General features: G+C 43.2%; 1 protein-coding gene across 5 annotated transcripts in view; it reads right to left on the bottom strand.

Annotated features, from left to right (window-relative positions):
- ltbp1 (latent transforming growth factor beta binding protein 1) overlaps positions 1-19,747 on the bottom strand; it is a 425,536-nt gene that overhangs the window by 120,584 nt on the left and 285,205 nt on the right. For 4 of the 5 annotated variants that reach the window (XM_043695509.2, XM_043695511.2, XM_043695513.2 and 1 more), the window contains 3 exons: positions 16,662-16,805; positions 6,468-6,623; positions 4,991-5,077 (listed from right to left, as the gene is read on the bottom strand). In XM_043695509.2, the coding sequence (XP_043551444.2) occupies positions 4,991-5,077; positions 6,468-6,623; positions 16,662-16,805 (387 nt within the window). The remainder of the gene's footprint in view (positions 1-4,990; positions 5,078-6,467; positions 6,624-16,661; positions 16,806-19,747) is intronic. The other variant, XM_043695510.2, reaches the window with a different exon arrangement.

The raw sequence follows: 19,747 nt of genomic DNA on the forward strand, positions 1-19,747 counted from the left end.
ATAAAAGCAAAGTACTGCAGATGCTAAACATCTGAAATAAAAACAGAAAGTGCTAGAAGGATGCAGCACATCTGGCAGCATCTGTGGAGAAAGAAGGAAAGAGATAATATTCTGAGTCCATTATTCAGAAGTTTTGGAGAATATTAAAATTGGACTCAAATCTGTTTCTCTCTCTATAGATGCTGCCAGACCTCTGCATTTCTCCAGCACTTTCAGTCTTTATTTATGTTGTTTGATTTCAGAAAGCTAGTTAATGGAAGATGTAATTGGAGCCAATAGTTACTCGGTCTCACATTTATTTACAGAGTGAGATATTGCAAGCACCTCCTAACTCAATCATGCCACAGTTTCAATTAGTTCTATTTATGTGCGCTCAAATGAAATCCATATTAATATCCTCCACATGCACATAATCAAACACAATTGATAAACATTTAACTACAATAGCCTTTGAAGCACAAGAGTGCATAGTCTTTCAAATTAACAACTGACACACTTAATAGAGTCATAGAGTCATACAGCACAGAAACAGACCCTTCGGTCCAACCAGTCCATGCCGACCATAATCCCAAACTAAACTAGTCCCAACTGCCTCCAAACATTTCTTCTGTATGCACTTATCTAAACATCTTTTAGACATTGTGACTGTATCCACATACAGCGCTTCCTCTGAAAATGCGTTCCACACGCAAACAGCTCTCTGTGTAAAAAGGTTGTCCCTCATGTCTTTTTTAAATCTTTTTCCTTTCACCTTAAAAATATGCCCCCTCGTCTTGAAATCCCTGACCCTAGGGAAAACAAAATCTGCCATTCACCTTACCTACACCTCTCATGATTTAATAAACCTCTGTAAGGTTACCCTCATTATTACAGCTCAGAAGATTAAGAGGAGAATTAGTAGAACATCTGAAATCATTTGAAAGGCTTTGGTGAGGTAAATGATGAGAAACATTTCCATTAGTTTGATGAGTTGATGTACAAAGAGGATTAACGTCAACAACAAAGCAAAAAATGTGAGGTGTTGGCAACTCTGGCAAGACCAACTCCTGGCCCTTCTTAACTGTTGATAAGAACATTGTGGTAGGTCACTACCACCTTCTTGATGACTGAATGACTTACTGTGCCATTTCAGAGGGCAGCTAAGAGTTAACCATTTTGTTGTGGCTCCAGAGACACATGTAGGGCAGACTGAGTGAGGCCACAAGATTCCCTTTCGTAAATATATAACCAAACCAGATGTGCTTTTCCAACAACCTAGTTATTTCACCTTTACCGTTTATTGATCCTACCTTCTTAATTTTGGATTCATTTATTTAATTGAATTCAAATTTCCCAGTTACCACAGTGGGATTAGTTTCCAGATTACTTGTCCATTTGTATAATCATTATGCTACCATTTCTCTGAGTCACTGTCCATAGAGAGTTGCTAAAACATGGACTCGCCTCCCACAATTAAGGAAGCTGACTCTGTGATTGCTTTTAAAGGAGATATGGAAAGACAAATGATAAATGTTGGAAGCTGACACCAGAGAGATGAGCAGCAGTTTTGTTTTTGATTGAGTTCTTAGCTGCAATCCTCTCAACAAAATCAGCTTCATTTAAAAACAGATGCAAACTCTTTCAGGAAATAAAAAAAATGCCTAGGTCTTTGGTTCTGAATGGCATTGGTAAATCTAATGATCGGTCGACTCTGCAGGAAGTGTAAATGTGTCCAGAGACCCACAGGGCTTCTCTCTCATTGGACGGAGACAACTAGTGGTGATTTTAACCTGAGGGCCACCATGCCTGAGAAGGCGTGACCTTCATGCTGACCTCAGCCAGTATTGAATCTGCGCTGCTGACATCACAACCCAGCCATCCAGCTAACTAAGCTAAGCATAGCGGCAAGTAGATACACGGATTGGTAATTATGGCAGCAGTCTACAGGGCAAGTTATAGATTGCCAGTGACTGAGATGAGGTTATTTGAACCTCAAAGGGACATCATCCCAGCTGTTGTACAAGTTTCCCCCAAGTACAACACAGATTCTCGAGCCATCGCTAAGGGGGAAACCCTGGTGGTACTGGCAGAAGACTGAGAACCTTGAGTGATAATGGTTACCTGCAGCAGAAATATCTTTTGGGGAGAGGTCTTGTGTTTCCTTTAAGCACATGTGGAAAGTAACAGCGAATGACCTGATGCATTCTTTCCCTTGTCAGATAACTCATAGCTCACCGAAGTTCAAAATGACAGGTTTCCATGAGCAACAGAAGGGAAAAGTGTGAAGACAGCAGGGTTAGACTGATCACTATTACACACACACAGGCTTAGGAAGAGACTGGTTGGTACTGGGACGGGAAGAGACTGATAACTATTGGGACAGGAATTGGTATGTATAGGGAGAGGCAATGACTGCTCGCTGTAGCGATTGGCAAAGAATGATAACAACAGAAACCGGCAGAGGTGGGTAACTATTGAGACTGTCAGTGATTGATAATTATAGGGACCAGTAAAGGCACAGATACATGCTGTTTAACCTGCCCTTCTGCTTCTTATAACAAGATAGAGTAATTTGCTTGCATTGTGGCAACAGAATTACAACGCATCTTCGAACAAACAGTGAGTGTAGGCTATATTTTGCCCACTGAAGTTAACCCAAATGTTGAAGTCGCACTTACACAGAAGTATTAGGATAGAACATGATAATCCCAGCTAAATGTAGTTACTCCCGTCTCTGTTGCCAGTCTCCACAGACCAAACATGTTGTGCAGCTGGTCCAATTCCGGGCTTTCAACAATGAAATTTGGAGACAGGTGCCGAGAGACAAATGGCCTGGGGATAGCCCCCTCCTTTCAGCCTTCCAGTCGAAATGTTCAAACATTCGATTTTGGGTGATCATGGAGCATGGGTTTTAAAATGCCTGCACATTATAGATCTCGACCAATTTTCATTCCCATGGACTTCAATGGAAATGAAAGGTGAATAATAGGGCGGCTGAACCATTTGTGATTCACCCCCTTTGCCCTCTGTACAAATTAGCCCTGAATTCGGTTTCTCGATCCCAGCAGTACTGCTGAGATTGGTAAGACAGAAACTCCAACTTAATATATCCAACAAAGTGCAAAGTTCTGTGAGCTCTGTGCTGACAACAACATACATTTACGTGGTGACTTTAAAGCAATAAACATCTCAAGGCAGTTTCAGCAGTGTGTCATAGAGCCAGATGTGACAGCAAGGCATATAAGGTAATATTACAGGAGATGGTCCAAACCTCAAGCAAGGAAGTGTGATTGAAAGGAGATGAGTGAGGTGGCATGTTGGGAGGATATAGGGAGGGAATTCCAAAGCTTCAGGACAAGCCACCTGAAGGTACAGCCCACACTGATGGGTAACATCAGGGATAATCAAAAGCCAAAGTTCAAACAATACTGGCACCTCAGAGGGTTGTCAGGCTGGAAGACAACACAGAGATACAGATGAGGGGTGGAGGAATTTGAAATTAATGGTTAGAATTTGTAGGTCAGGGAGCACAGGAGTGAAGTGATCAGGTCTTGGTACAAGTGAGGCATGGGCAGCAGGGTTCAGCTGATGGAGGAGGTAAGCCTAGCGTGCTCTGGAATAGTCAAATATACAAGTTTGTAAAAACTGGAAAAAGGTTTCAGCAGCAGATGGGCTTGGCAGGGTCAAAGTGAGTGGTATTACAGAGATGGTCTGTATGATGGTACATGGTAGGAGGATCACCTTGGGGGTCAAAGTTGAGTAGTATGACCTTGCTGAATAAGGAGTGTGGCTTTTGGCATTTCTACTCTGTCCTCTACCTCTGTCCAGATCAGGCAAATCAAGTATGGTTTCTACTGTCAAATAAGTTCAACTGCAAGTCAGTTGGAAATATATGACATGTGCAGAATTGCACCTGTTGTACCAACCAGCAACGGACTGTTGCCAAAAACTGCAATCGTACATGCACAAAGATTTGCACATGAATAACTAAGCTATGCTGACACATCTAAAAATATGTTAAAGCACTAAAGCAGAGTTGTCAATTCCTCCACATACGCAACTGCGCTTTTTTCAGAAGCTGACTTATTTTTCGAGACAGGTTGGATTCCATTCGAGCCAAAGAGTGGGTGTTCGAACAGACTGAAACACGGTTCATTCCTATTGTCAGTGAAGTGTTAAAGCAGCTCTGTCTAGACTGACATGGTCTGGGTTTTATCATTCCCTGTTCACTTTGCCATTTTCATACTTTAAACATGGGCAAATGTGCTGCCCCTTGCAACAACAAATACTCTACAGGAGTTTACAGAAGAATAAGTCTTTTTCAGTTAAATGGAAAATTGGAACATGGTCACATTCAATGTCCAAGACAGTGACCGAAGGCTCAAATCTTTTTGCTGATCTGTGAATTTGAGTATGTCAATGCAGCTGACTGGTTTTTCAGCACTGGAAGCACAAATACAGTTTGCAGACAGATCAGTCAATTCACAATTTATGCCAGGCAAAGAACATTTTGATTAGTGTGTTCTCACTCATTCTTGAACGGAATATTGCTGAATAGGGTCAGACTTGATGTTCCACCAGCTTTTAGGTAATTACTCATCACCTGTTCTTCCAACTGTAGACAGAGGTATGAGCGAAATAAGATTCTGTTGTTAACGGGGGCTACGACTCTGTTGCTAATGGGGTAAGATTCTGTGGCATTGAAGGAATAGGATGATCAGAACATGGGACTGGAGGGGAAATCCTGCAAACTAGTAGCAGCTGCAAAATGACACATTATGTTAGATTGGCTGTATGCCCTGATGCATTCAAAATTGGGATTATCTGTGTGGCATGGACCACTTTGAAAAGCATAATTTCTTGAGAGTGCCGAACCAAACAATTTTACCCAGGCGTCACACTTCAGTTTCTATCACGTTTTCAACTGGCTGAATACAGCTGGAACACCACCACATTGCTTCCTTGATGTCACGCAGGGTGTGTTATTGAAAATGAATGGTTCGATTCTGACCTTTGTAGTTTTGTCCACTGATTCCATAGGCTGAGTCTCCATTAGGAATGAAGCCCTTACCCTCAGGGCACATGGCAGCGAATTCAGCTACAGAATAAAATAGAGAAGTTACATCAGAATCGGTGGAAGAGAATGTTCTCATATATGTAAGCAATCCAAATCCATGAAGGAAAAACAAAAAGAGCAAATGCTGGAGAAATGCAACAGATCTGGCAGCACTTGTGGAGAGAGACACAGAGTTAATATTTCAAGCCTGTATGACCCTTCATCAGAACTGATGAAGGAGATCTTTATCATCTGCACTGGATGGCCAATCAGTTACAAGTGCAATCATAACTGGCTCAGACATTTGACAACATTCACTTTACCCTCTTCCCACTCTCCAAAACTACATGCTCCACACACAATGACTGTGCAATAATCTACAAAAGCATATATTTATTTAGCAATTTTAATCTAATGAAACATCCCAAGGTGCTTCACAGGAATATGATAAAACAAAGTAGCATGAAGTAATTAGAGGCTCAACTTGTGTTGTAAAACCCTGCCCAGAAGCGTATAATAAATATGTGCCTCAAGCAATATGTGGGCCTTTGTCGTTTCTATGCAATTTAGTCTTGGGTCAACGCTAGCTTTACTCAATCCCAACAACGAGGTGGGAAGTGGAGCTGAGTCCATGGAAAGATTAGCCATGATTTTATCGAATAGCGGAGCAGGCTCAGCAGACCTGATGGCCTACTCCTGCTCCTAGTTCTTATGTTGTGACTGGAGGAAAGAAGCCACCTAACATGCTGGCTTGTCGAGTGATGCTGTCCCTGGAAACAACCTTAACTACTCCTTGCCTTGTAAGTCCCTAGGACACAAAGGACATACTCTATCTTTTTTCAATGGCTGAGCAAGTCAAGCCAAGCAGCACTGAGACAGGCAGACAGACCCACAGGGGAAAGTGAGGACTGCAGATGCTGGAGATCAGAGTCAAAAAGTGTAGCGCTGGAAAAGCACAGCAGGTCAAGCAGCATCAGAAGAGCAGACTGAAGGGCTTATGCCCGAATCGTTGACTCTCCTGCTCCTTGGATGCTCCCTGACCTGCTGTGCTTTTCCAGCACACCTTTTGAAAGACCCACAGCCCGCCCAAAAGGAATATATGCCACACTAAGTGACACTTGTGATCCAACCTCATTTTATGTGATGAGACCAGCTCACTCCAACACAGGGTCAGGTCAATGGAGTGTGAACAGGTGGGGACTTTATTATTGCACCCTGTCCCTCAAACACACTCAGCTTCATGGACTGGTCATACAGAGAAAAGACCTCCTTTTCATTTGGAGGGTGAATACAGTGACTTGTCAAACATATAAAGGACTCTCAGTTCGTGAGCAGCATTCAAAATTTTTAACGCTCTGCTATCTAACCGCTTTCCCTATCAAATGCACGGCAAAAACATTACAGCCGGTCCTTTCTCCAGGAGCAAACTTACGAGTGCCAAACATTGGACATGGAAACACTTCACAGTTGTCACCCCAGCCAGCTCCCAGTGTGCAGCAACATTCTTGTTTGGTGACGTTGGAAGCCAGGACATTGTCACAGAAGTGGACATCATTGAGATTGTAGTAACATTCCTTTTTTCCTTCTGCTGGAGAAAGAAAGCACAACAGTTGGTCAAGCTTTGAGGTGAATACAGTTCAGAGTGCCCCATATTCCCAGAAACCCTTAGCCTGTGGCTGTCCTGTTCAACTGAAGTCTCCACTGAATTGAGCAACACTTCCCAAATCAACAGAACAGTGGATGGTCCTGAGTATCAACAAGTGTCCTGCAATTGCTCGTGTATATGATCTGAGGAAATGGAACTATTCTGAACATTTCAATGAAATAATTTAAAAGCTGCCGTGTTGACAACACATCATTTATCTTCCTTCATGTTTCTCTGTATCTAATTACAACAAATTCTCTTCTATTGGATTCAGCGAATACATTATGTGTGTCCTCCCTTAAAGTCATTTTCCTCTATATACATTTGTATTCACATCAGCAGAACTCTGTTCTCACATTTTGCGGTGTAGTATTTATGCAGATCATCCTAAGCAGTGCAGGACTGAAACTATTCCGGCCAGAAGGGGAATCTCTCAAAGATTGCGAGCATTGGGCTGTCTCAAATAACTGACTATGGTAATAGCCAAATCTAGCAGTGTGGGGAGGGGGCTTTTGGGGGTTGGGGCGTGAGGGTTAAAGCAATGTGGACAGACCATTTCCAGAGTCACCTCAAGGCTGCTGCTCAACAACAAGTGAACAGACATATTCACTTGCTGAGGCCTAAGACAGGGTTAGACCACAAACTCATATTGGTTTTCACTTAGTGTTACTTGGGAAGGGTGTCCTCTGAGGACCTGACCCTCAGTGAATCTGATGCCATATTCTATAGGCACGTCTTCATTCGGTCTTCTGGGCCCACATTGTCCGGTCAGAAATGTGCCTCATCCACGAGCAGTGGGAGGAATGCCCACATGATATCGGGAGGTGGGGCCCCCAAAACTGCTGCTTCCACAAAGAGAGCCCTGGGCAAAGAGGAAATCAAAGCCGAGCCAAACTTTCTGGCCCCAACTGCACAGGTAGCCTGGGGTGGGCAGTACAAACATGAAAGGTGTCCTCAACCCTGAATTCCAGCCATCATTGCCAGTCACTGATGGGCAGAACCTCTGGGGTTGTGGCAACCTGAAGGAATTGTCACACACCTCTGATTGTACAGTGCTTGTGACATGCTGGAACTCTGTGGTGGACTCACGAGGAAGAAAAGCAGGTTATTTGGCCCCATCCTGGGTGTGCTGGTTCTTTGAAAGACCTATCGAAGTAATCCCTTCGGCCAGTGCCCTGGCATCTTTCTATTTCACACAGTTATCCATATGCCCATTGTAAAATCACTGTTAAAGCTGATCCCAACCGCTCCTCAGGCAGTCACTGTAGAGTAGATCACTTTGACTGCAGTTCAGAGGTTCGAGGATTGATGACTTTGCATCTTTTAAAAAATGTATTCTCTCAGGGATTGGAGTGTTTTGGGCAAGGCCAGTATTTATTACTTGATTCCAATATTCTTACCTAGGGCAGTTAAGCATCAACCACATTGCTGAGGGTCTGGAATAGACCAGACCAGGTAAGAATGGCAGATTTCCTTCTCTAAAGGGCATTTGTGAGTCAAATGGGCTTTTAGTGCCAATCATTATATAGCCATATTCATTAAATGAACTTCAATTCCTCCAGCATTTGGTTTTGACCCCATGTCCCACAATTGGGATTACTATCCCAGTGATGTTACCACTGTGCTGCCATATCTTCTACTGGGCAATAGGACAACACTGCTCCTTTCTGTTTTTCTTCTTTCAAATGCTGAAGTCTAACATTCCTATTGGCTCTAGTAATTGCTTTAGGTCAGGCATTCAATCAAAAACACCCTTACACATTCATTTATTAAAATATTTTGTTTTCTAATGCAACACAGTCAAACAAAGCTTGAAGACCAGTTTGCCAAGTCCTTTTCAAACAGAGATAGTTGGACAGTGACCAGGAATGGGAAGCCCGAACGATTTTCTCCACGCTATAACTGAGCTCTCCTGAATCCAGCATTCCTGCTCGATGCCATCATTAACTGACTCAGCGCAATCTAACTCCAGAGATGACAGAAAAGTCCCAAATCACTCTCTGAACCCACTGGACAAAAGAGGTTTCTACTGAAAGGCAGAACAAGACAACTGCACCAATCCTCAAAACTCTGCTGATTCATTCGGGACACTCTGCCGTCTGTCTGTCTGTCTACCTCTGCAATAGCGAGATTACTATCACCCATAGGCAAATAAAAATTTGATTCCAGTAAATAAAAATGGCAGTTAGCTTAGTATGGAAAGATCCCTGTTTTTCCTATTCTGTCCCTTCTAGGAATGTTATTGCCAATAAATTGCTGTGTTGCAGGAATGACTTATTTCACTTTATAATGTGCTGCTCTCATATTCAGAGAAAGTAAAGGAGAACTGCAGAGCACGTTATTGTGCAGTAACTTTCAGCCAACTTCTTTCACTAATTAAACCAGACTTTGTGGAATCTCTCATTGGTGGGTTTTGCAATTGGCATAATTTTAAAACCTGCAATTCTTTGTGACATATTGATTAAAACAGACCACCACATCACTGGCGTTGACAACTCAACACAATTTCTCACCGAATGGGAATAGGAGATTTTGCGACATCGCTATTTGTCAGTTTGACTGCAGAGCTCTCTGAAAGCAAAGAGAGTGAAACCAGCTCAAAGGTGTGCAGCAGAACTATGGGCAGGTGCTGACTGAAACTTCAAAAGTGTGGGCACCTGTTGACCTGCCTGTGAATGTTAATGTAAAGTCAGAGCACTGACTCCTATTGACTCTCAGCAGGAGTTAACTAGGTTCAGAAAGTTGGCTAGTGCTCTGCTGTACTTGCCCAGCAAACTATCTTGTAATGTGCTCCAGTACCCCGATCACCCCCCCTCACAGCTCTCCCATGCACATCCAAGAATGGAATTGAGAAAATAACTAACCCACACGCTTAGAGTATGCCAAACGAGATTCTTCGTGATCCCAGAAAGGAAAGGTGACCTTTCGAAAAAGGGGAACATCAGACAACTCTAACAACTTGCAAGGTTACCCGCCACTCCTCAATCTTCCCAGGAAAGAAAGGCTTGCATTCATACAGCACCATCTGAAAGTGCCTCATAGAGAATGAAGCATGGTTGAAGTGTCATCACAACTGTAATGCAGGGAATGCACTGGCGATTTTGGCACAGCAAGCTCCCATAAACAGCAATGTGGCAACAACCAGATACAGAGGAACCTCGGTTATCTAAACAACATGGGCGGGGAGTATTTGTTCGGATAATCAAATGTTTGGAGATTCGAATGCCGGATAACACAGTTTAGGCAAGCATCGGCACCTTGTTCGGAAAATCTGACATTTGGATAATCGAGGTTCCTCTGTAATCTGTTTGTTCATGTTGTTAATGGAGAGATAACTCCAGTGTCCTTCTTTAAAATGAAGCCTGGGATCTTTAGTATCCACAGAAGAAACGTGGTTATGTAACAATATACAACATCCAGCAGAACCTAAATAATACAGACTCAACATGAAGGCCAGAGATATATTTGATTCACATTATTAATTGAGGCAGTCTTAAATCTTGAGCCTTACTCAATGCAGTTGTTGGGGAGGAGTGATTCTTGCCAGCTGGCAGGGGGAGCTGCTGAGAGATGGACACTGACTCCTTCAGGCAAAACCCACAAAATCAAATGCAGCAGGGAGGGAGGTACCAGTGGGCCTTCATCTGGAATTAGGATCCGGCCGGGAGTGGGACTGGGGTTGGGGCTGGTGTGGATGTTGCAGATGTCCCACCTTATGAGAGTCACTAAACAATCAGAGACCGGCAACAATAGATTGGGGGTTAGGGCAGCTGTTGGAGGGGCATTCAGGATAAGCATTGGGTCAGTGTGTGTGTGTGTGTCTGTATATACCTGTGTATATCTCTGTATATCTGTGTGTATATGTGTGTATGCGTGTGCGTGCGTGTGCATCTGTGTGTGTGTGTGTGTGTCTGTATTGGGGGGTGGGGGAAGAGTGGGTAGGATGAATTATAATTAGAAGTTATGGGGGCGGACAAGGGGTTCGAAAGCCAGGGCAGAGGAGATGCCTCTCACTGGTCAACTCCCTGCCCTAAATCCTCAAACAGGCACTGATTGCCTTTGGTCAAGTGATTCTCTGTCCAGCAAAACCCCTACGCCTCTAGATGGCCCCCATCTGACAGGCTGCCCACACTGGTTAACCCCCCCGCCCATGACCATAACACAATAAGATATGCTTCGTCATTCAATCATGCCAGTGCCTTGTCCCTAACACCATGGGCTGGTCTTATTCAGCATTCTCCTGTGCTGCACTTTGTCAAAGGCCTTTTGGAAATCCAAATAGATCACAGCCATTGGCTCTCCTTTGTCTAAGTTGCTCATTATTTCCTTAAAGAATTCTAACAGATTTGTCAGGCATGACCTCCCCTTGATGAAGCCATGCTGACTCAGCCCTATTTTATCATTCACCACCAACCTGGTTTTCCTAGTCCACCTGCATGTTGAAGTCCCCCACGGTTATTGTAGTGGTGCCTCATCTATCTCCTAATTTAGCTGCTGGCCATATCCTGTCTACTGCCAGGAGGCCTTGACACAACTCCTATCATGGATTGTTTTCCTCCGCGCTTCTTCAAGTTACAATGTTTGGAAGACATTTGGATAAGTTCATGAATAGGAACTGTTTGGAGGGATATGGGCCAAGTGCAGGCAGTTGGCTGTAGTTTAGTTTGGGAATGTGGTTGGTGTGGACTGGTTGGATTAAATGTCTGTTTCCCTGCTGTATGACTCTATGACTCTGACTGTATGACTCTGTAGTTCTACTATACAGATTCTACGCCTTCCAACTCGATACCACTTCTTGCTGTTGATTTAATTTCATTTCTTACTAACAAGGCAACAGCACCCTCTCTGCCTGTCCTTTTGGTAGTGTGTGTATCCTTGAATATTTAGATCCCCTTGCATCCATGTCTCTGTTATACCCATAACATCATGCAAATTAATTTCATTCTGCTCTACTGGCTCATGGTCTTGTTCCAGTGACACGTTCGCTTGGTACTGAGTTAATCCTTAAATGGCCTGCTAAAGACCTCAACTGACAGTGGGAGATAGACAATGGGCCTTCAGATTGAGCTCCATGTCCCCGAGTTGAGTGATATTCCCATCTCTGTGCACTGAGAGCTATCGATTCTCGTCCATGGAGTGGGTTAAAAACAAAGAAAGAAAGAAAACTTTAGCTTGCAAGAAGATCAGATCAGGACAGGAAATTTGAAATAATGGGCTCTCCACCACCAGTTTTGATGGTTGGAGCCATCCACAGAACCAGTGGCCAAAGTGACTGGGTAGCTAGAGATGAACATTGCCAAAAATGGTGGACAGCTCCTCTGGGTCCCCCTTTTACCACCTCAATTGGCAAACAGCTCGCTGTCCAAGAAAGCTCTTAACATGCCCGCCCTTTATACTAGGAGGTCACAGACACACTCTGCTAAGACACAGGCAGCTAACAGGGGGGAGGGATTCATCCATTGGGATGGAAGTTAGAACATGCTGAACTATGTGGAAAACGCACCTTAAGGAAAGGAGGCCAGAATCAAATATTTATGGGGAGAGCAGACTTCCATACAAGAAATGAACTCAACATCATCACGTTGAGCTTTGCTGCAGGTTTATCTGAGACAGGTTCATGTCTCACTGTGGTCCCAATGAGACATGAACCTGTGAAATATATAACTATATATTTCATACCCAAGACTACTGGGCTTAATTTTCCATTCAACAAAAAATTGCCGAATATGATCTCAAAATATTAATAAAAATCCAGTGGAATAGGAAGGAATTTCACTTATTCAATCACTTTAAGTAGTGGCTTCAGTGTTGGTGTTTATCCGGGGATTTTTTTGTTCAGTTCTACATTGTTTTTCAAGCTGTCAGCTTTTTTTGGGTATGTGTCAGCTTTTTTCAATCTAGCGGGTTGGCATGTACACTGCTCTGGGGAGACATAAACCAGAATGTAAAATGACCATCGGCAAATCTCATCAAAGCTGTGACTGCCAACCCCACAAAGTAATATCAACTACAGAGCAGGGTTTTACAATCCGATCAGACAAGATGATAAACAGCATCATCCAGTTTATTTGCTCAGTTTAAGATCATGAAGATCGAAAGGGAAGACTTAATCAGAGCTTGTGTTCAAAGAAAAAGTCAGCGTCAGAGTGTCTCACAAGGAAAGGGTGAATGGATTGGGCCCACATTTATTGCTGTTGAGATAAACATGAAGTGATCCCATTGAAGTTTTTGAAGTTCTTCAGTGCTAAGTAAGATAAACGCTATGCGATTATTGCCCTTAGCTACAGAGTCTAGAATTGCCTCAAGGTGTCAGCCATTTGGGATTACGATGAGAAATTTCTTCACTCAGAGGAATCTTTCAAATTCAACGTAAGATTAAAGAAACAGCTCTAAATAAAGAGGAGTCATTGCTTAAAGCCATCAAATGAGTTAAATTCCTTCTCATTCCATTGGACTGCTATTAATGCTTCGAGATGACATTTGGCGATTCAGTTTGTTTTTTAATGAAAACTTAGCCTCAGTAATCTCAGGTATGACATCTGGAAGAAAATACTTGCAATGGGACTCCAGCGAGAAAGTGACATGCCTCAGAGACAGCTGTAGCAAAGCCGAAAAGCCCACTTTGTGAATGGTGAGCATAAAACTACAATGATGCTGACGTCTTTTTCTTTAACCTGTTCATGGGATATGGGCATGGTAGGCACAGAAGCATTTACTGACCGTTCCCCAATTGCCCTGGAGAAAGTGGTGGTGAGACATTTGCAGTCCTTGGGGTGTTTTGACACCCACCGTGCTGTTAGGAAGGTTCTAAGCATCAATGGAGGAGCAAATCACTGCAGGTGCTGGGATCTGTACTGAAAACCACATCGCTGGAAATCACAGTATCTGTGGAGAGAGAGCTCTGATGAAGAGTCATCCCGACTCGATACATTAGCTTTCTCTCTGTCTCCACAGATGCTGCCTGCTCCATTGTGATTTCCAGTACTTTTTGTTTCCAGACTGAAAATCAAGCCCTGAATTATAAACTGCAAGTACAGTACCCTGAGTTAGACGGAGTACATGTAAATGGTTGTCTCATCAACAATTAAAACCTCACTGCAGTTCGTGACATTGGTGTAAACGGTGTGATTTATACATTTCAGTATTATTTATTGTATGTTTAGGATTCTGACTTTGAATTGGTAACCACTGGATTTTTTGTGTGTCTAGTCAATGATTATATCGTAAACATTTCCGTAAACATTGCATTTTCTTCTAAAACAGCGTTTGAGCGCTAGCTTTAGAATAAAGGGGTTTTTTTGTATGTTAGTGGGGTTTTACCCCTGAACAAGTTTGAGTTTAGAAAATCGGCAGAGTTTTTTTAAGCTTAAGGGAAACACCCATAACTTAGAGAAAAAAGTTGTTTTTTTAAAAGTTTAACTTTGAGTTTTGGGTCAGACCAGTGAAGTAATTGAAACAGGACGGCGGTGTAAACCATGCTCCTGAGATGGAAGGATCTATAGTGGAGTGGCTTTAGAATGAAGAGTTAATGTTAGTTCCATACCAGACGTGTTAGGATAAAACTCTGAAGAGGGTTACTTAATGCAAAGTACAGTAAAGCTGATGAAGGAGCAGCATTCCCAAAGCTAGCGCTTCCAAATAAACCTGTTGGACTATAACCTGGTGTTGTGTAATTTTTAACTTGTACAGTAAAGCTCAAGCACACTATAGCTCCAAGAAGATATTTGTAGTTCCATTCAAAAGGTTGAAGTCACAAGTGACTTAAATCTATTGTCGAGTTAGGTACAGAACTGTGGTAAGAGTAATATAGTGAGTGATGTTTCAGACACTGTACCAGGCATAGATTTTCAGTAATATATAAAAGCCATTCTATTACTTCTCAATTTATGAAGCAGCATTTTGGGAAATGTTGGTATTATACTTTTACAGTCTGTTTAAAAACCTTCGCACCTGTATTATAAGTAGATGGCTTGGGTTTATCCTATTTTACCTTCATTCCTTTTGTTAATAATAAGCTTCTGATTCTTTTTTGTTATCTGCAGCATCGTGTGCTTAAATCTTAGCGACAAATTAAAAATTGATCTATCAAGCCAGGTTCCTGTCTGGGATCGGACTTGTCCGGTATTTACATCAGCTAGGATCATAATAACATTCTCCGTCTATGGATAATGCTGGTGTTTTTTTTTGCAATATCTGGGTCTGTTCTGACTGGGCAAACTTCCATCATAGCCACAGGTGCTTTGAAAAAGACACAGTCGCGGCTTTCCACCAAACAATTACAGCACATGCAGGAGCTGCACTCAGATGTCAAACACTGGAATGTGTTTGGAATACTCGGCACAGAGAATGTCTCGATTTCTTCAGTGAAATGTGCAACTCATGTAACACAATATCCGAGTATTCATAGCAGACATCGCACAAATTATCGGGGGCTGAAATTTAAATCCGCAGCCCTGCCCCTAATACTGCCTTTGATTCTCGACTTATTTAGGGGTATTAGTTGGAGCACCTGTACCATGTAGATTCAATCACTGTGGTGGAATCTAACTGAGTGAAACTCAATCCAGGCTAGGTTTACTCAAGGAAGGACTGGAATCTGAACCACTCAATCTTTCTCCATTACTATATGAGCTTTAAATGAGTAATCGCTCTTCGATATGTCACTTTAATTTAACCAGAGGTTTCAGCAGGATTGATTTGACAAAGCCACGAGTGTAATTTTACCCGGTCCCACCAGTGGATCTGAAGGTGAGGTGGGTTTGTGAAATGGAGTTTGTGTCCTTCCAGCTTCCTCCCACATGTCTCCCATTCTCTGAAGGGGGAGATGGAGGCTTTATGCGCTCCTTCAGGCCTTTAAGGGGCCAGTGAACTCGAGTACCTCTTTATTCTGACTGCTGTTTTACCCACAGCAAGGGGGATAGCCTACCAGCTTTAGCTGCGAGGACAGTGTGTCGGGCAAGAGGGCAGAAATCCCAAGTACACCCTTCAGAGGTCTCCTTTGTTCAGCAGAGGCAACACCCACCACCCACCTAAACCACATAGTGATGCATCCGTTAGCCCATCCGTCCCCTGTACCTCTCAAAACCAGCCTCCCTACTGGGCTCTGCCAACCAGGTCCCATTGATAGCCCAGACCTCCCAAATGCCCAGCCTCCATTTGCTCCTCAGGGGTCAGTTAGCTCAGTTGACTGGATGGTTGATTTGCAATACAGAGTGATCACCTGATGAAGGAGCGTCGCTCCGAAAGCTAGTGTGCTTCCAATTAAACCTGTTGGACTATAACCTGGTGTTGTGTGATTTTTAACTTTGTACCTGCTCCTAATTTACTTGAAATGACGCAAAAGGGGATTTTGACAGGCAGTAAGTTTACAGAGAATGTCATGTGCCATTCACAGTTGGGGGAGAGGGACAGGAAGGTGGAAGCTCTGACGTATCATTTGAAATCCTTAAAGAATGCCAAATCCTTATCAGCCGACAGAGATTAAATTTGCAAGAATGGACTATTCATTTCAGAATGTCATCTGGGTTGGAAAGGGAGCAGAATCTGAAGCTTTTCCACTGCTGCAGTGAAACAAGAGCTTTTCTGTGTGAGAAAGGTTAGCAATACCCTTCAAATTAATGCAAAGTGATACTGTTGTCACTCTCAAAGGCATACTTCAGAAATGTGTATATTCTAGAATAGCTTGCTGTTACTGCAAAAGATGGTTCAGCGCCAACAACAACAGAACTAAATTCCGTCCGCTAGACTTTCAAACCAACCCCGAGGTATCTATCCATAACAATATTTCAGATATTATTAAGTGCTGTGAAACTATATATTAGAATCTGAGCTAGGTGTTAACATGTGGAACCCAGGTCCAAGAAAGAAATCCCTTCCAAATGTTCTTTCGTGCATTTGCCCGTTCCATATCCCAAGGATTATAGCACAAAGAAGATAAGGTTACACTGTTTGAATGGACCTCAGGGATTTTTCTTGCCATACCTGGAGGCTCAGGGGAGCGGCACTCCCCGGTCATTGGGTCAAATTCCTGGACATCATCCGGACAGATGCAAAGGAATGTGCCATCCACATTCTCACAGAGAGCTTCACCACAAACTCCGCTGATCATTTCACACTCGTTTATATCTGGAGGTGAGAAAGGGGGCAGCATTAAATGAGAAAAAGGAACAGCCCACACGCAGTGCCCTCTCAATACTTCTATAACTGATGTTTCCGCGATCATCTGTACTTCCACTCACATTCACACATGGCCGAGACGATCAGGTTTCTATAATTTTGAGGGGAAATTTTGGCTTCGGAATTGGGCCATTTTGAGAACCTCACAACTTACACTCCAGTTCCAGCTCAAAATAAAGGAGTAGGGAGGAAGTTTGCAAACTAACCTGTTCAAAACAATTCCTAATTCTTTCCGTAAGGGAAACATTCCCGGGATGGGTTGAGCTTTTGGATTCAAAGTTAAAATTGCAAAGATTAATTCCTGAGTAGGTGCAAACTCCACTGGACGATCATCAGAGACCTTGGATGGACAAGTCTTTCCAAACAACAAAATTATGGTGGTGGCTCAGTGGTTAGCATTGCTGCCTCACAGCGCCAGGGACCCAGGTTCGATTCCACCCTCGGGCAACTGTGTGGAGTTTGCATATTCTCCCCGTGTCTGCGTGGGTCTCCTTCGGGTGCTCCCGTTTCTTCCCAGTGCAGGTCAGGTGGATTGGTCATGCTAAATTGGCCATAGTCTCCTGGGATGTGCATTCTAGGTGGATTAGCTGTGAGGATTATGGGGGAGGGAGGTTGGGTCTAGGTGGGCTGCTCCTCGGAGGGTCAGTGGGCCGAATGGCCTGCTTCCACACTGTCGCAATTCTACGAATGAATAAAATACAGATCCAGCACGTGTCTCTTTGGGTTAAACATATACCAGCACCCTCATAGCACCAAGATTTGGTCCTAATATACTCTAATCAAGATTAAACAAATAATATCATCTGCATCAAGGTCACACCTCCACAAACTGCATGTCATTGGAATGCTCTGCAGGAAATATGAACCTCAATCTAATCTCCACAACCTGGACTGAGCTCAAAATGCACTGGTGGAGTTTACATGCTCTTACAGGTGTGCTTTCAACAGGGATTGGGGGGAGAGACACCTAAAATCATGCAGATGCCAGCTCGAAACCTTCCCATCCATTCCTGAGCTCACGGTCATAACTGGGTGGGGAGGTGAGCGTTAAGGTTCAATCATCACAGGTACATTAAATTCTGCTCAAGGGCTTGTCACAATGAACCTGGGGCAATGGAGCAATGGAGCATGTTGTGACCCTGTCAGCACCTAGTGCCCCCTATAGAAGCAAACAGCTGACGGAATTCCAAGTGAATCTCACTTCAATTGCATTCTTACGGACTTGCATTCCAAACCTCATCCTCAACCATCTTCACAGCACACTGAGAAAGGTTCTTAGCTCTGTTTTCAGGTCCAGTATTACAATCATCAAACTAACTTGATTCCCCGTAAGACTAATTTGATACTTTACACATTGTTTATTGAGCAGAACTTTCCACAGAGAAGAATACAAAAATTTAAAGTCACTGGTGGTGCCAAGCAAAAGTCAATCCTGACACAAAAGAATTAAACCCAATCATTATTGTTCCATTTTTTTCAGAGCCAATTCAAGGATTGATTTAAAACTGTGCAAGAAACGAGTTCCATGTGGAGGTGTGTGGGTTCATCCACTTTGGATTTGAAAGTGCCAAGCCTGAATATCTCCAGGGATTTGTTTGTCCGTGTCCCATTGTTGAGAGAGTTGTGATGGGGGATTATGGGGAACAGAGAGGGAAGTGGGATTGAGACTGTAGTGAGAACAGCCATGATCTTACTGAATGGCACAGCTGGCTTGAAAGGCCAAATGGCCTATTCCTGTTTCTAAGCTTTATATATCTTGGTGCATAGGTGAACAAAAAGCAAAATGGTGGTCGTGTTGCAGTTTATCCCAATGGGTTTGCAATGCCAAAGTGAGGAAGTCTTACTTCTGCTGACCAAATTCTTAGTCAGGCCCGAACTGGAGAGAAAAAATACGCATAAAAAGCTGCCAACGCTGGAAATCTAAAACAAAACACACAGATAGCTGGAGAAATTCAGCCGGTCTGGCAGCATCTGTGGAAAGAAGCCCTTGTTCTAGCGACCTTTGTTCAAATTTTGCGTACTGCAGCTCGGGAAGGGTATATTGATCTTGGAAGAGGCAGCAAGGATTCACCAGCTGTAAGAGTTAGATGATGAGAAAAGGTCACATCAAATTTAGAAGTTTGCTGGGCCAATGACAATTTTCAAAACTGAAGTTGAGAGAATTTTGTAAAGGGAGGGCTTTGAAAGATAAGAAATATGGGATGATGCAATGAATTCGGGTCTTTCTCTGTAATGATCTAATAGAGGGACAGGACACACTAGATGGGTTGAATGGCACACCATATTCCCACCTGAGGATGATGTGGATGCTAAATAGGACCGGCGTATGACAATGGGAGGTCCACTGGGTTCTTAAGAGGCTGTGTGTTAGTCCAGCTCACAGATACAACAATCTGTCCACCTTGAACAACATGATCAAACTACAAAGCATTGCTGTCTTTGTACACTCATGTGGGATATTGATTTTTTTAAAAATTTCACACACCTACAGTTTCCCATGCGTTGAGCATAAACTTAGTCAGACCATGTGAGGGAGTCCACCAGGCTGGCAGAGGTGGAAACATCATGAGAGGGAAGGGAAGAGAGGAAACGTAACCCCTCGCTGTTGTTGCACACTTCCTGGCAGTGTATGCCAATGCTCAGGAAGTGGCTGTCTCCCTGTCCCCTCACTCAGGTTCTGTAACACCGTGCAATGGGTGGGAAAATGTGAGGAAGTTTATCATATAAATGGGAATGAAGATACTACTGCTAGAAACTACTGAGCCCAAAAGGTCACACTGCTGCTTATTCCATTGAAATCCACTCCAGTGTTTATTTTCTTTAAAGATTAATACCGCTCAGGAGACCGTATATTTGTAAAACCAGCAACATTCAGCAGGAGATTGCAAGGA

Source organism: Chiloscyllium plagiosum, unplaced genomic scaffold, assembly GCF_037043375.1.
Source record: "Chiloscyllium plagiosum isolate Xiang-an unplaced genomic scaffold, Cpla_swu_hap1 HiC_scaffold_10, whole genome shotgun sequence".
NCBI classification, from domain to species: Eukaryota; Metazoa; Chordata; class Chondrichthyes; order Orectolobiformes; family Hemiscylliidae; genus Chiloscyllium; species Chiloscyllium plagiosum.